Genomic DNA, 18,004 nt, shown 5'->3' with positions numbered 1-18,004 from the left:
AAATGATTCTGAATTCTATACCTCTCTATACCTAATTCTATACCTTCTATACCTATATTCTGATTCTATACCTCCGTGGTATAGTACCACCATATGAACTTCATAGAATTTATATTATTGAGACATTGCAACAAATGTCCAATAAAATAATTTCCATTTTTAGACAAACATCGTTGCAATCTTCTATTGCAACAATTAGTTCCTTGTACCCATAATGTTTAAAACATTGTAATTCCTACAAGGTTCAATTCATCCAGAGTAGTAATCCTAACTGCCAGAGGCAATTGAAATGTATTTGATAATATCTAAAATGTAACATAGCAAATAAGGATGATAGTGTTAAGAAAACACGGAACACCTAGTCTAAGAGATGAATGCATGTATTGGATAATTAGCAAATAAAATTAGTTAGAAAAAAAGAAACATAATGCGCGTGCCTCTGGATGGCGGTGAAACTCGCAATAAGTTGTATTCAAAACCGACTGTTGAGTTCATGAACGATGGGAATTTCATTAGTGTTGCGTATGTTTGTCTGTGATATAGTCTTTACACGTGAAAGGCAAAACGTGTTGCGAATCAAATTAACCCTGTCGTGAGTTGAATTTCGACACAAAAAATCTCAACTTATGTATTTTTATCCTATTAAATAAGAATATTGTGAACTTAAATCCCCCCAGCATTTTGAGCTATCTCCCCCTACGCTCCAGCTCTCCTACACCACCCACACTCAAATACTGGCACCTACGCCTCAGAGAAAGAGTGCCTCGAAGCACGTGGCAAGATACGCGTAGCTGACCGTCGACAGAGGCGCATGGCATATGCCGACGCTGTTTACATCGCTCCAAGCCGCATACATTCTCCAATGCTTTTTTTCGTTCACGCGAAGAGCGAATAGCGAGAATAGCTTCGAGCTCTAGTGGTGCTGCTATAGGCTGAATAGACCGAGTTTTTGGTGACCAATATTTGCGGCACCTTGCTGCTGCATTCAGTTTATTCCGAACACTCTCGTTTTATTCGCACTCGGAAAGTGGACCGTGCAGGACGTGTTTGCTGGTAACGAATCTACCGAAACTGTTCAGCCTTGTGTATATGCAGACAGCTCCTTTCCCTCCACCGACGCGATCCAGGAAGTGAGAGTGAGTGGAGTTTGATTGAAAATATCGTACCATACAGATGTTACACCTACCTAGTGCAAGTGAAACTGAAGCATTTATAGTGTTGTTTGTTTGACTCGATATCTCCGGTTATCTTCTAGCAACATTTCTATAGCATCCAATAAGATGAGATAAGATACCCTTGAGCCACTTGATTATTTGCTTTGAAATTTGGCACACAACTTGACTACCCAGTTGGCAAAATTTCGCTTCGTTTTGTTTACTTTAAGTTTCTATCGTTGCTCATGGTGTTTGCATAGGTTTTGCATGGAATTGCAGTGACTGGTGAATCGGATTGCTCATAACAAGTGTTGCTGGAGAGAACTGCACCGGTGCATATTTCCAACAGTGTGTTATTAGATTTGGTGGCTTACCCCGTTAAGCACTATTATTACTGTGGCAGCAGAGAAAACTAGTTTGAGCAGCGGCGTTCGTGAGACACGTAGCGCAACCCAGACTTCCGATCGCAAGACGCCAAGAAAACGAAAGGAGCGGACATGACACAAGTGGTTTACATCGGTGGTGTTGAAGGGTAAGTTTCGTTTAGACGGTATCTACCATGTAGAAGTTTGTATATTGTTGTAAGAACAGCTGAGGAATGTGGAAGAAATGTCACGTTTTCGCTAGGAAACCTGTTCGTAGTAATATCGTACCCAAGACGTGTCAATTTTGTTTGAAGTAAGAGATATTTATCAAATTGTTAACATTATGTTATACTATACGTACAAAATAGAAATAGTACTAATTTTCAATGATTCTTCAAGCGTTAGACACGTTTTCGATGAGCAGCTCATTGTTACACATTTGCATAGAATATCTTTTCAAGCACCGTGCTTCGGAGAATGCATGTTCTATGCGACAGAACAAAAAAAATATGAAAATGTCGGCGATCTTGAAACTGGTCTCGGAGCGTAAACTAGTTTGTACGACCACAAGAATAAACGGGTGTTGATATTTTGGCTTTAGTTTTCTCAATCAAATCGATGGATCAGATACAACGTGTAGTCATGATTGAGATGATTCGAAGGTGGAGACTGATCAATGGTGAGGTAGGAAGTATGTATTTTCATTTATGAATACTATATTAACAGTAAATAAGTTAATTAATCTATGCATATGTAGCATACATTTTTTACCTTCCACATTGATTAAAAATTTCAATTTTGTCTTAAACATAAGAATTTGTATTTCATTTATGAAAAATCCATAAATTAGGAAAAGGTGGGACAACTGAATACTCCTCCCCCTCTCTCCGTTTTGCGGAAAATTATTTTTTCTTCAGCATATTTTAAACAATAGATCCTCCATCAGGTTGGGAAATGATTTATTTTCTTGATGGAAACCTATTGCAGTGAAAATTCAATATAGTCTATATAGTAATCAATATATACCTACGTGAATGGTACCCGTTATTTTTTGTCGTAAAACCTTACGAAATTCTTGACAGGCACTCAGACATGATTCATATATTAATATATTATAATAATCCGCTGGCTGTGAAAGTTATTTCATGAAAATCGTTGTTGATTGCGGTATTATTTACGTAAATAATAACGACTACAATTTTTTTTTTGATGACCAGATAAGATCGGTTCGAAAGCGTGATAAAATCGAGGGTAGACAAAATCGAGGGAAGACAAAATCGGGGAGTGACAAAATCGAGAACAAATTTCCATACATTTTTTACATTTTCCCGACCACCCATCAGTTGACAGGGGCAAAAAATGGATGTTGGGTGTATATTATTGTATGGTTTGTGCGTTCACACTTCTCTCCCACACTATCACCACCCTTTTTGTTTCGACCGTTATACAATGCTTGAAAAAGAAGAAATTAAACCAAAACGCTAGATTATTTAATAGTAAAGTGATCAGACGTCCCTTATTATGCGGTATAGTCCCGGATTCAATCTACTTGTTCGGCATTGCCGGGCGTCCCAGGAAACGCCCCGCATTTCATAATTCTGTCTCTTGGAATCCGTACGAAATAAGATGTCCAGAGAATCTGTAACAGATCCGAATAACCAAAAGAATATGGCACGAACAACCAAAAAAATATATATATCAAAATGGAAACTTGGGAAGTCTAAAGAGGGTATACTGAACTCGGGCGAGGCCGAGTGTGTAGATACTGTCTGAAGCAACCATGGATAGTAATCGATTCAAAATTAATCGATTATCACAAAGATGAATCAATTAATCGAAGTAATCAATCAATTTGCGACATCCTTATGATGTCGTAAAATCCTGATTAATCGATGACTCTAGATTCCTCTCGATTATTGAAACGATTAATCGTTGGGTAATAATCGATTCAAAATTAATCGATTATCACAACGTTGAATCGATTAATCGAAGTAATCGATTAATTTGCGACATCTCTACTCTCATCCACAATTGCGATCGTGTGGGCTGCAGTCAACTCCACCCCTTCGATCGATTCATCGTAGACCTCCAGCGTAATATCGTCAGCGAATCCGACGATGACCACGACCACCGGGAACTTCAACCTCAAGACACCGTCGTACATGACGTTCCATAACACCGGATCCAGTATGGAACCTTGCGGAACCCATGAGGTTATGTCATCGCACTTCCACCTCGCCTTCGTGTCGTATACCAGTACTCGATTATGGAAGTAGCTTCCAAGAATCTTGTACAGGTATTCGGGAATTCCAAGATGCAGCGCATCTGCAATAGCTGCCCAACTGGAACTATTGAATGCATTCCTCACGTCGTGAGTCACTACTGCACAATAGCGAACTCCCCTCCTCTTACGCTAGATAGCTATCTCCGCGGATTTGGTAACCGTCAAGATAGCGTCTACGGTTTACTTAACCTTTCGGAAGCCAAATTGGTTATTCGATAGACCATTCGCACCCTCCGTGCGTATCAACAACCTGTTGAGGATGATCTTATCGAGCACCTTCCCCGCCGTATCAAGCAGGCATATTGGTCTATATGCCGACGGATCCCCTGGTGGTTTTTCCCGAATTTGGCAATAGGACCTAGCTCTGCCTTTTCCATGCTTCATAACGTGACAACGAAAACAAAACACGTCCATTCGCGGCACGACCTACTACGATCCAATTCAACTTTCCGCGGCAATCGAAGTGCACATGCACAGTCGCTGTGTATTGCCTTTTATTCTCTTTAGGAACTTTGCATCGAACTGTCAAGTCCATTTGGATCGCCATAATGGCGATTGCGTCCGGCTGAAGCATCGCAACGAAAATTACTTTTTCTCTTTTTTCCTGTTTCGATGCGATACAATTTAAATGTGTCTATAAACATCGCACTTTAGTTTGGTAATATCGAAACAAATGAGAAATCCTCTGAAATAGTATAAAAGTGTTACGAAAATTTTCAATTTAAATGAAAAAATATAATTGAGGTTAGGTCCGTATTCCAACCGCTCAACCGTGTTAAATGAACTCATCGAAAATCGTTAACCGTCAATTTCACTAAAATGAGTAACATGGCAGTTACTCATAATTTGTGATGTTCCAGGTTAGGCCTATTTTAAAGAGTGAAAGAAACAGAGAGAATAAAAGAGAGAGAAAAAGAGAGCGAAGTGGAGAGACAAAGAGAGTGAAAGAGAGAGAAAGAGAGAAAAAAGAGAGTGCAAGGAAGAGAAAAAGAGAGTGAAAGAGAGAAAAAAGAGAGTAAAAGATAGAGAAAAAAGAGAGTAAAAGAGAGTGAAAGAAAGAGAAAAAGAGAGTGAAAGAAAGGAAAAGAGAGTGAAAGAGAGAGAAAAAGATAGTGGAAGAGAGAGAAAAAAGAGTGAAAGAGAGAGAAAAAGTGTAAAAGAGAGTGAAATAGAGAGAGAAAAAGAGAGTGAAAGCGAGAGAAAAAGAGAGTGAAAGAGAGAGAAAAAGATAAATAAAGAGAGTGAAAGAGAGAAAAAAAGAGAGTGAAAGAGAGAGAGAGAAAAAGAGTGAAAGAGAGAGAAAAAGAGAGTGAAAGAGAGAGAAAAAGAGAGTGAAAGAGAGAGTGGAAGAGAGAGAAAAAGAGAGGGAAAGAGAGAGAAAAAGATAGTGGAAGAGAGAGAAAAAAGAGTGAAAGAGAAAGAAAAAGAGTAAAAGAGAGTGAAATAGAGAGAGAGAAAAAAAGAGTTTAAGCGAGAGAGAAAGAGAGTGTAAGAGAGGGAAATTTTTTTTTAATCTTTATTAAAGTGATTTTTTAATTTGAAATTAAGTTCATCACTATAGAGAGGGAAAAAGATAGATAAAGAGAGTGAAAGAGAGAGAAAAAGAGGGTGCAAGGAAGAGAAAATGGAAAGTGAAATAGAGAGAGAAAAAAAGAGAAAAAGAGAGTAAAAGAGAGAGAAAAAGAGAGTGAAAGATAGAGAAAAAGAGAGTGACAGAGAGAGAGAAAGTGAGAGGAAAGGAGAGTGAAAGAGAGTTAAAAAGAGAATGAAAGAGAGTGGAAGAGAGAGAAAAAGAGAGTAAAAGAGAGAGAGAAAAATATAGTGAAAGAGAGAGAAAAAGAGAGTGAAAGAGAGAGAAAAAGAGAGTGAAAGAGAGAGAAAAAGAGAGTGAAAGAGAGAGAAAAAGAGAGTGAAAGAGAGAGAGAGAGAGAGAGAGAGAGAGAGAGAGAGAGAGAGAGAGAGAGAGAGAGAGAGAGAGAGAGAGAGAGAGAGAGAGAGAGAGAGAGAGAGAGAGAGAGAGAGAGAGAGAGAGAGAAAAATAGAGAAAAATAGAGTGAAAGAGAGAGAAAAATAGAGTGAAAGAGAGAAAAAAGAGAGTGAAAGAGAGAGAAAAAGAGAGTGAAAGAGAGAGAAAAAGAGAGTGAAAGAGAGAGAAAAAGAGAGTGAAAGAGAGAGAAAAAGAGAGTGAAAGAGAGAGAAAAAGAGAGTGAAAGAGAGAGAAAAATAGATTGAAAACAAGAGAAAAAGAGAGTGAAAGAGAGAGGATAGAGTAATGAAAATAATTTATTCAAGAATTATATTATTGGATGAAAAACTAGAAAAACAAAAAAAAACAAAAATTAAAATGTGAAATTGTTCAAATCGAGAAATAAAATGTTTAATTGTCGTGCTTAGATTTTAGAAAGCAGAATAGTGACTTTGAGTGGACACACAAATTTGGGTTGTAGAGGGTTAACAACATTTTAAAAAATGGAAACGTCACTTTTTCAGATTACGGCAGTCAAGCGCAAAAACGCGATGTGGGTCGCGATATTATTCGATGTGGGTCGTAAAGTGGCTGGTTCGTGTGTCCACTAAAAAAGTGAGAATTCATTTCTTTTAGAGGTAATCAAACGAATGGGAGTGAAGTTTGTCGGTCAGTCGAGCGAAACTTACCCAACAGTCGCCCGAAACTGCCATAGACCCACCAGTACGCTCCCTACAAAAAAAAATTAACTGGATAAGCTAGATTTTTAGCTGAAGAAGATTATTGTTGGTCATATAAGCGCTTTACTCACCTCCATTGTTAGCTGGACTACAACCCCCCGGTGGCCAGGTTTCGAGACCATGGTCCCCGTACGTCGCCAATTATCGTACGTTGAACCGAACCCGAACCGAGAGTTAGAACTTTCTTTTATTCCTCGTCCTGTGAATCGGAAAGTTACGTGACGCCGGGTCGAAAGGGGAAGTGGACTACTAGCTCGAAGGAACGGCTATTCCCGACGCTTTCGAGGAATATAAATCGGAAGCCTTCTGTCCAGCCACCACTTTTCCCGCAACTTGATTTCGGCAATTTTGCGCTCGCGCGTCCCTATCATGTGGAACAGCAATCGCCCAACGACGTCACCAGCACGGTTTGACGAATCAACGTCGTTACCGCAACGGGCAAATCATCAGAGTGGTGGTCTCTCGCACGTGAGAGTGGCGCCAAAGCCACCGATGTTATTTAAAACCTTAAACAATTTTGCGAATGGTTACACCGGGTGTTTACGTTGGCTCGGCTGGGAATGTGTCGCGTTATTTGTCCGTGCTGGAACCTTTGGATCAGGACGTTGCCAAATTCTTCGGTTAACGAACGAATCACCCCAAGTAACCAAAAGTTCCTTTAAGAGTACGTTTTTCGCTTAAGCAGCTCAGTGAAGCTGATTAAGCGAAAAACGTACTCTTAAAGGAACTTTTGGCTACTTGGGACTTCCGAAATATCTTCTTTCTGCATCCACTGCATGTCACTGGTCTGGTGAACTACAGAATGTGACGTCAATGATCGATTCCACACTGTTCTTCATACGATGTCAGCGAGAACCGCTTCAAGTTTGGTTAGAGACCTCGTCATCACGCACCCATCACTATCAGAAACAACTGCGATATTGTACGAAATGCTTGGTCCATTTCGGCTATGCTCGGCCCACCGTAGTTGATTCTCAATAATTGGTCTAAATTATGGTACATTAAGGTCACTCCTGACGGAATCCAATTTTCAAAGTACTCGCGTTTTCAAGGGCACACCATTCGATACGGAAGCAACGCACAACTGTCATTTTTATTTTTTCAGTTTTACTGCGTCGCAGCATGCGTGAAAAAATAAATATGACAGTTGTGCGTTGCTTCCGTATCGAATGGTGTGCCCTTGAAAACGCGAGCAGTTTGAAAATTGGATTCCGTCAGGATTGACCTTAACTTCCTCCAGATACCGTCGATGTTTTACGTAGATAATACAGAACAGATTTCTCATACATAGAGGGCTGCCATTCTAATAAGCATTTGTACATGGTCGTACCACAGGGATGAGAATACAAAAAAAATCAGGGTTTGCAGAAATCGCTCTCAATAGATAACGGAAGGCCAAAACTGTTCCGAGTCATAACAAGCCATGATAACAAATTTATCAAACTTGTATCGAATTGGCAGATTCGAATAGACAGCCCCATGCATGCACAGCCAAGATATTTAACAAAAAAAAAACATTTCGTACGGCCGAGTTGCAGAATAGTATGCAATTAATTGTAATTATGTTAACTTTAGCTTGAAAAAATTAATTTATTAACCCTGAATATTTAATCCAACTGATTTCCCAAAAGCCAAAAGTGTTCAACTTTCTTGGGGCCTTCAAGACTATTAAATTGGAGGTATTTAGACGGTCAACTATCATTCTAACACTCAGATGAAATGTTTAATTGGTTGCGAATTTTCGTGTAGTTCCCAAACTGATTCCCATCGTCCCAAACTGATTAGTTTCATTTCTTACACAACAACAAGCTCGAACATTCACGAGAAACGTGTTTTATAGCCGGTAAGTTACATTTAACAAATTAACTCAAATGTCTCAGCAGGCTCCACGAAATTTTTATGAAGCTTGTTTTACTGGTTTCTGTGCGATTAGGTGTGGAGGCATCTTGTGCAAAAGTTGTTCTATGCCTTCTTGTACAGAATTACAAAAGCACAATACATTTTGGAGGAATAGAATTTTAAGAAACTTCATCCACTATACCATTCACGTGTACTACTGAAGCATGTTTTATTAATATGAGACAAATATGCGTAAAAGAGCAGTGTGATGAATTCTCGCGTGATTTTTGAAAACGTCGTAAGTCCAAATGAGAGACTCTCTTTCATTACGCTCTCTTTTGCTAATATATAGGCTAGTTTAAAATTTGTTGCAATATTTTCACCTCAGCACACTAGACAGATCGGTGCTAGAAAATCCAATATAAATGTTAGTATGGCTTTGTAATAATCGAAAGAGAAAGTAAACAAAGAGAGCCTCTCTTTTGGACTTACGACGTTTTCAAAAATCACGCGAGAATTGTAGAATTATGGATTAGTTAATTTACACAGGTAAAAGATAGAAAAATATTTCACACTTTTTAGATTGTCGAGGTCGGTCTCATAATTTCTAGGACTCTATCAGCTGAGAGCTGCGGAAATGTATTCTACACAAATTCGAAAAAAAAACATGGGATATACCTAGGTTGTGGGCCTGTCTTCTTCCTGCTTTGGGTCGTATTATTTATTTTATATGTTTCATATTTTACCTAGGGATCCTATAATGATCAATGATGATTATAGGATCCCTAATTTTACCAAACATTTTCCTTTGTTGTATTGAAATTTTTGTATTTGTACCCTAAATAGAAGTTCTCAATAACCCATAAATTTTAATTTCGCTATGAAAGCAAAAAAAATACACCTGGCAGTGGAACAAAAAAAAAACAATTAGAGCAGCTTGAATTTCTGATCGAATTTAATTCTTTCAAAATAATTCCAATTACTCATAGATATCCATTTTAATAACTAATTGGTTATTACAATGCAATATTGACTGAAACCGACCGACAATCACTTCCTCATTCTACATAGAAATCGTTTCAGACTATGCCACCACTTGTGGTTGAGACTCCGTTCACTTTTGACCGAAGCCACATTTTAATGATCGGGTTAGGGTAGACTTGCGACCCCATGGTCTAGATATTTAATCCTTGCATTGAAGGTCGTCGTTCGCACCTACTTCACATTACACAGAAAAAAGTAATGAAAAATAAACAGCGCGTAAAACTTGACATGCGAAAATATACGCTATTCTACGCTGAAATTGTCCTCTTGCTAACAAGATTGCTTACAACTTGTATGCAATATTGACGATTCACGTCGAATATTGTATACATTTAGGCTATATCCCGTATGGAATTACGCTAATAATGGCGTTCCATTTATGTGCATGATTTTTAGCGTAAATTTCAGTGGATTTTTCTATCTGTGTAGGGTACACTGATTTGAAGCTAGATGTATTGAGAATGCATTCGAGGCGCACATAAATCTCTTAGGTTTCATATCAGTAGAACAGGTGTATATGCAGACGACGCGACGGAGCTTTCATTGATCAACGAGCGTTATACTAATGTTGATTCTCTACCATCGGTAAAAAAAAACGATGATGCAATAAAAACTGCTCATGAGCAAAGCTTCGCCGTCAAAGGAAATCGAAAACTGAACACAGAGTTACTTTAGAGTTTGTTGAACTCTGCGATCAATACATTGTTGCGTCGGGAATGCGTTGTACATATTTTATTATTCAGTGAATCGTTTTTTTTTCTAACGATTGTAATATCAAGATGTAGATGTTTTCAATTTGGTCCAGCAGAGCTAACGAAATATTCAGAAAAGAGATTATTTTTTTAAGTTCGTAAATATACTGCACGACTTTTACCACAACTTTGCGTGGTGTGTTACGGTGTAAGATCTACCACGGTCATATTGTCAGCTACAGGCAAATCCTGACCCAACGAATACCTTCCCCAATATCCAACTCCGTGGTACTTATGAGGGTGTCGCTGAGTCGGGGGCCTCTCGTTCAGTAAGTACTACATCAACACTTCCTTTCTCTTCCAAGTTACGGTGAAGATGGGCATGGCCAGGAGTAGTAATCATCATGTTTTTGTGATTTTTATCCTAGATGGAAATCAAGGACCACACTCACCTTGATTTCTGATAGCAATCTGGATAAGGATTTCAAAAGAAAAACATGAGTATCACTGGTGTCCAATCTACGAAGTACACCGTAACTATGCTATGCTATGCTATGAAAGCTTTTCTATGCCCGCCATTGCAAGAGTATGTATCTTGTGTGGCAAGTACCATGGATACACTATGCCCAGCGAGTCGAGAATGTTTCCCACCCGTCGTGGGTTCGAGTCCCATAGAAGGAAAGTGGTTCCCTCGAATACATTTTTCAATTCAAAATCTTTCACATAATGTACATTTTCACATCTGAGTATTCAGAACATCGGATCCGTATACGTGTACTTTTATGAATGAAACGAGCTCATCCCGGTATGAGTCAATAGAACAAAAAAGCCTTCAGAAATTGGTCTGCCTTGGATGTATAGTCTCTTGTAGATTTTATTTATTAAAGCAAAAAAAAACGTTGACCGTAATATTGGCCAAAAGTGGAAATATTCCAATCCACGCAATTCGGGAATCAAACCTCACAATTTTCAAATAAGTTTTTGAATATGAGACTGAGTTCTCAGAACATTGTAAAGAAAGCACGTGTTTGAGAAGAGAGAGCACCCGTCTAGCTTACAGGGAGGTATGGGTTCAATTCCTACCAGTAGGCAGTGGATATTTTTACATATTTAATAAATATTCTTCTCAAAACTTATGTTTTTGGTCTTCATTATCGTTTTCCATAATGCCAAGCTGCCAATAACCAAGCTTTTGAAAAACATGCTTATCAACTTCAGTAGATAAGGAAAAAGGCTTTGGATTTTAAATCACTGCGAACATTCAGCATTACTATCATGTTCGTATAGAAAGTAGGAGCAAAATAAACAGCACATGAGTGTTTTCCAAAGATAAAATTCAATTACGTGAATTGTTCGGAAAAGTAAGAACAACAAGATGACTCACCTTTGCGAATGATCATCTCTTCACAGCTGGAACCCATTTAACTGCGAAAATGATTATGATACCACTTGACTAGCAATCACTGCGTCATAATGTCATACCTGATAACGGGCAGTTTTCACTGTCATGATCGTTATCAGCACAGGTGTACCTGAGAGTGTACGAGAATGCATCCAATATATTCCATAGGGTATTCTCCTGGTTCTTCAGCCGTTCACCATATATGTGGTTATTCAAAGGGGTACAAACAAAAGAAACTCAACGCTTAAACACACAAAACAGAAAACCATTTCCAATTTGAAATCTGTGTTAGGAGTTTAACTGTCATTTTGGAGTTAGTTGTAAATATGGTGGATATACCCAAATATTTTGAGTATCGACGTAAATGCTTTCATCATGTTTCAATCAACGGTTTTAGTATGGACATTTATGATAGCTTAGTTGTCTGTTCTCTGCGGTTGAATCAGATGAAGCCGTACGCTACATAATGCGTTAACTTGTTTACGTTCCCATCATAGTAATGAAAATAGGTTATAAAATATAAACGAACTGACATGAAATCTCTAAGTCCATAGGACGACTTGTCGATGATAAGCCCGGCCCAATAAAAAATAACAATTGAGCTCAATTTTGCGAAACACAAAAGCAAAATAGCACACACAAAAGCAGCAAATAATAACAAAATTACGACTTGCGAATAGCACCCATCGATGATGATGACGACGACGACGATGATGGTGATTTACCATACAGCACTTGATTGCTAAGCTGAGGACTAAGTACATAGTAACTATAAACACTTGAGCTTAAATTATATTGGCAGGGCAGCTGCAATGCATTACGTCTAGTATGATAAACGCGCTATGGTTCGGTTGGGCGAAAAGCGTGAACCTTTTCTAATAATCAATTAATGTAGTTGTTTTTATCATATATAGATATATGGTAATATGTTGGATAAATTTACAAGATTTGTTAAAGTTAATTGAAGCTTTCTAAAAAAAATGGTCCAGATTTTTTTTTTCATTTTAGAATTTTGACAATTTTACTTACTTCATACTTCAACTTCTTTGAAAAATCGAGTGGATCGATTTTTTTAAAGAATGATTTGAATTTTTATTTTCCGGATCAAAATGATATGAAAGCAAAATCTGTACGCAATGTTATTTCGATTTATGGCTAACCAAAACTGAATGTTGGTTGAAAAATACTTGTGGTTTGCAGCAGGTTTCAAGTGCATTCAAGTATCAAATAAAATTTCGAGGTGGCTCAAGTCTATTTAGTGTTTTTGGGCTATTTTCAATTTTGAAAAAAAAATCTAACACGAGATATAAACGCCGAAAACTATCACAACAACCTCTATACGGAAGCTTTTGCTTTTGCTGCTCTACAAGTCTTGTGAACATTGCAATTCGTTCCGTTCACGTTTTTACCATGTTAAAGTGATATTCGAGCTTTTGAGTGCATAAAAACTCTGTTTCCCCTAAAAGTCGTTGTTCTACAAAATTCTTGAATTTATCAGAAATCATTGCTAGTTTATTATATTATTATTCTTCTTTTTTTTTCGTGGATATTTGAGTAATATAATTGCCAATGTGCGATTTACCGTTAAAATCTTAAAAATCAGAAGCTGAACATTTGTCATACATTTGCACGTTGGGATTTCTTCAAACAAGTTGTTCGAACAAAGAAGCTTTGATTTTACTTGTTACTACAATGTACTTAATGGTAACAGCATATAGACATATGGTGAAATGAACCAAATTTGGAAACAATGTTTGAAAAAGATACGAAAATAGATCCTAGATTTCGATCAATCGAACCACCGTGTATGTAACAGTGGGATACGCGCAGTGCTCCCCTGGATTGGTGGACTCTAATCGGAAGGGAACCCGCAAGGGTCGTGACGCGTGCGAGGCGTGTTCGATAAACATGTCGGTACATAAACAAGCTACAAGTCGATAAAGACTCGGACCTGACTCGGACGGGCCACATTATTGACTTTGGAATGATTTACAAATACCTAGTCTATGAAATGAAAACCGACATCCCACACATCGCGCAATTTTACAACGGGACCCATTTCCCGACTATTTGCATTAAGCAATTAAAGCAGGTACACTATCTTGCGCCCGGTCTTGGGTTCGTGACATTGAAGAATTAATCGTTGTATATTTGAATGCCCTTCTTTAGGTACGGCGCTATTTCATATCTTGGACTTGCGATCAGTTGTCTTAAATGTTCAAATTTCTAATGCACTTAGTAGTGCACTTCCTTCGAATCTTGAGCGCTTACTTCTTTTACCTACCTTCCCTTTTACTCCCGGTTTTGCTCGTCTTGGAAAAGCATGAAATTTGACAACCATATGGTTGAGGTCGGTTCCAAAACTGACCAACAGTGGAAAAAAACTGACCCCAAAAAGGTACCTATTTATTGCGGCTACTTGCTGTGCCAGAAAAATACTTTTCCTAAAGGAAAATTTCACGACAAATCGAATGGTGTTAATTTCGTTCGCAGGAAATTATGCGAACTGACCGTTTTGCACCATTTACCCCCAAAAATCGTATTCTTTCTATAACAGCTACAATTTAAAATCGATTGCGGCTGACTATTTCTATGTTTTCTGATGCTAATTTATGGTGGTTACGAATGGTGTATATTGCAAACGGCCACTTCCAGTCGTTATCAAAGGCCGGAATTTACACCACTTCACTCGTATTTAAGGTGATTATACAATCAAGCCATGTGGTAAATTTCAAATTCACCACACGGTTTTTTACTCCTATTATCAAAAATTCGAATCTACCGTAAAATTTTTCGTACAATGCTGAAATTAAAGTCGATTGTTCAGCACAAGTAAACAAACGATCTACGGATGTTTCATCTTCATGGGCATTGTGGTTCTCTTAATTCGTGCTCTTGAAAAATCACAAGAAAAAGCACGTGGTTTCCAAGATGGCCGATTTGTGGCTTTGTTGTATAACCACCTTAACTCGTAAAAAACGATTTTCAGGGGTAAATGGGGCTAAACGGCCACTTCCAATCATGATTTAAGGTTTGGAGCCAGGGTTTGCAGAAATCGCTCTCAATAGATAACGAACAACGATAAAATAATGGCAAAAACTGCTCAGAATCATAACAAGCCATAATAACAAATTTATCAAACTTGTATACAAGTGCGGAAAAAGAGAATCGGATAGGCAGCCCCCACAGAGAAGTAATGATTCTCGCTTTGTTTTCTTTCATTTTGTGTTGGCGAATAAGTTGAAATGCAACATCAGAACCAGTGCTCCCCGCGTTTGGGGCTTTTTAAAAGAAATTTATCATAAGGTATAGCCTCCCGAGGTAGTTCTTTATCATAACAGCTTACGAAAAAAGTATCTCGCAGTACATTGATTTGAAAAATGTATTGGAGGTAACCACTTTCCCTTCAATGGGACTCGAACCTACGACCCTCAGTACGCTAGACTAGTGCTTTAACCAACTAAGCTAAGAAGAACCTCCGTCAGCCTTCGTAACCTATTTATTTATTACCAGACTAAGGCCGGAGTGGCCTGTACTGCACATAAAAGTCTTCTCCATTCAGCTCGGTCCATGGCTGCACTTCGCCAACCACGCAGTCTGCGGAGGGTCGGCAAATCGTCCTCCACCTGATCGGTCCACCTTGCCCACTGTGCACCTCGCCTTCTTGTTTCCGTCGGATCGTTGTCGAGAACCATTTTCACGGATTACTGTCCGACATTCTGGATACGTGCCTGGCCCACCGCAGTCGTCCGATTTTCGCGGTGTGAACGATGGATGGTTCACCCAGCAGCTCATGCAACTCGTGGTGCATTCGCCTCCTCCACGTATCGTCCGCCATCTGCACCCCACCATAATAGATGGTACGCAGCACTTTCATTTCGAAAACTCCCAGTGCGTGTTGGTCCTCCACAAGCATCGTCCAGGTCTCGTGTCCGTAGAGAACTACCGGTCCAATCCTTGGAGTCTCCTTGCAGTCTCAACTCAACACGTTTTTTCACCTCGCAGCTAACGTCATGATCACATGTCACGAGTGTTTCAAGATATTGCATGATTTTCTCAAAAATGTACACGGCGAACCTTTCATGAAAGGTACCGCCGCGCTTTATGCACCCCGTTTACTTGATTCTTATGGGTGAATAGCATTACGGTGTATCGTTTGGCGCGACCGTACCTTTTGACAGTCATTCGCCGCGTGAAGTGTTGTGTAAGTACCCATTTGGGAACATTACAAACGCCGCGCAGTGTATCATATCCAGAAAATCTGACAATATTTGAATTCGTCGATATCCTCAAATCGCATCCCATACGTTTCCACTTCGGGGCGGTTTGGATTGCCAGCCAACAGGACCTGTGTTGAACAGGTACTTAGTTTTGACAGAGTTTATTATCAGTCCTATTTTTCCACTCGCTCTCCCATTTAAAAGGAACGAAAGCCTCTTCCACTGCTCTACGATGTACACCAATGATTCTCGGAATATACAAGGATTCGTCGCAGGGTAAACATCTGGTCCGTTGATTACTGCCTATAAAACTATATCCGAAGATTACTGCCTATAAAACTGCATGCGCTGCAGAGCATCACGGAGAATTACGACGAACGTCAACATTCGAACCGAGCCATCCCGACCCATCAGCAAGAAGCAGCAGCCGGCAAGCCAGCCGGATCGTAGCTCATTCCACGACGGCTACTGCAGTGAGTTTTCAAGAGTTTCCTCACTGCAGTAGACGTCAAACAGCCAGGGAACCGAGGCGCATCAAGCCAAGCAGCCGGCAAGCCAGCCGAACGGGGCGCATCCAGCCCAGCAGTCGGCAAGCCAGCCGAACCGAGGCTCATCCGTCGAGCCATTCCGACCCATCAGAAAGAAGCAGCAGCCGGCAAGCCAGCCGCATCGTAGCTCATTCCACGAGCTGCAGTGAGTTTTTAGGAGTTTCCTCACTGCAGTAGACGTCAAACAGTCAGCGAAACGAGGCGCATCAAGCCAAGCAGCCATCAAGCCAGCCGAATCGAAGCGCAAGCCAGCCAAACGGGGCGCATCCAGCCCAGCAATCGGCAAGCCAGCCGAACCGAGGCTCATCCGTCGAGCCATTCCGACCCAGTAGCAAGAAGCAGCAGCCGCAAAGTTATCAGAATCGTAGCTCATCCCTCGAGCGCTACTGCAGTGAGTTTTTAAGAGTTACCTCACTGCAGTAAGTGGTCCGGCTTACTTAGCACGGATATTCAGAGCATGGACATGTCAGAGGACGGTCGCGACAGTTAGCACAATCAAGTATGTGCCCTTTCTTGGAGATAGGACATATGAGGCCATCAAACCAGCTCGAAGACATTTCCTCACCCTTCCAAATCATTTCAATCACTTGGTGGATTTTTTCATTCAGTCTGTCACTCCCGACTTTTAGAAGCTCGGCGAGATTTCGTCCTTCCTAGCTGCCTTACTGTTCTTTAGCTCTTGAACTGCTTTTCTCAAATCATCTAGCGTTAGTGGCTCCACTACTCGTCCATCATCCGCAATCCCAATTCTGTTTGTGCGCAGGGTGCTCCTTCCACCAAACAGCCACCCCTTCTCAATCCAGTTTTCCGCGAGCGGTAATGGCCGCCACCTTGTCTACGGGTTAGTCTCTGATTTGACATTTCTGGAGGTCAACTGCACCCACCGTTCGAGCATTTTGATCAATGTGGTACATTAAAAGGCTTGAATTCACTTAATCAGCACCTTCTTTTATGCCACATTGGTCAGAATGCTCGGAGTGGTGGGTGCAGTTGACTTCCCAGAAATGTCAAATCAGAGACTAACCCGTAGGTAAGCTGGCGGCCATTACCGCTCGCGGAAAACTGGATAGGTCAACAGATTTCTGGAACTAGCATTGATCCAGTGTTGGGAAATGTACAGTAAAACACTGTGATTATGCGAATGTTTACATTTTATCCGGTCAAATTTCACGCACCGCACAAACCGAAACAGTTTTCCAAAAAAAATGTACGCCTCATTGTGACATTTTTTTTACCGATGAGGCAAACTGTTTGTATGTTCCTGCCTGCTGCTGCGTGAGAGTCGAGTCGTCTGTGCGGTCAGGAGATTTCTTGTTTCGATTCGTGCGCAGCGCAAACAGAACAGAATCGAGTTTAATTGCCTGTGGCGCAAAGCCTAGTAAGAATGCTAGCCGTTGGTACTAATTAATTAGTTCTAGTCTCTAAAATGAGCAAGGAGTAAAGAAATAATCATTTACCACCAAAAAACGGTCATACGTCGTGAAATGAGCGTACAGAAACATTAATTGTGGGGAGAGAAAATAATAAAATCATGTGCTGACTGTCGTCTGCTTGGTCGTGGCTGCTGCTGCGGCTGCCGTGTTTTTGTTTTTCTTTTACTTCGTGGCAGATTGGATGATAAAGAGAAATGTCAACCGTTCCCGTCCGACTAGCGCCGAGCACTTTAGCATCTTATGTGACATCCTATACGATCTTGTGTTGACTGGTTTCCGTACTTCAATAAGACCCCGTTAGCTGCCAGAAGAGTGGT

At 40.0% G+C, this 18,004-nt stretch overlaps 1 protein-coding gene across 6 annotated transcripts in view; it reads left to right on the top strand.

The window, feature by feature from the left end:
* The first annotated feature begins 899 nt into the window (after positions 1-899).
* Positions 900-18,004, top strand: part of LOC134205708 (N-acetyl-D-glucosamine kinase) — a 23,037-nt gene continuing 5,932 nt past the window's right edge. Inside the window, exons 1-2 of one of the 6 annotated variants that reach the window (XM_062681245.1) lie at positions 900-1,136; positions 1,515-1,686. In XM_062681245.1, the coding sequence (XP_062537229.1) occupies positions 1,652-1,686 (35 nt within the window). In that variant the 5' untranslated portion in view covers positions 900-1,136; positions 1,515-1,651. Of the gene's footprint in view, positions 1,137-1,414; positions 1,687-18,004 lie in introns of all 6 variants that reach the window. The other 5 variants (XM_062681243.1, XM_062681244.1, XM_062681241.1 and 2 more) reach the window with 5 other exon arrangements.

This window comes from Armigeres subalbatus, chromosome 1 (assembly GCF_024139115.2).
Source record: "Armigeres subalbatus isolate Guangzhou_Male chromosome 1, GZ_Asu_2, whole genome shotgun sequence".
NCBI classification, from domain to species: domain Eukaryota; kingdom Metazoa; phylum Arthropoda; class Insecta; order Diptera; family Culicidae; genus Armigeres; species Armigeres subalbatus.
The sequence above is the reverse complement of the archived record's forward strand: the minus strand, read 5'-3'. Positions and strand labels throughout refer to the sequence as shown.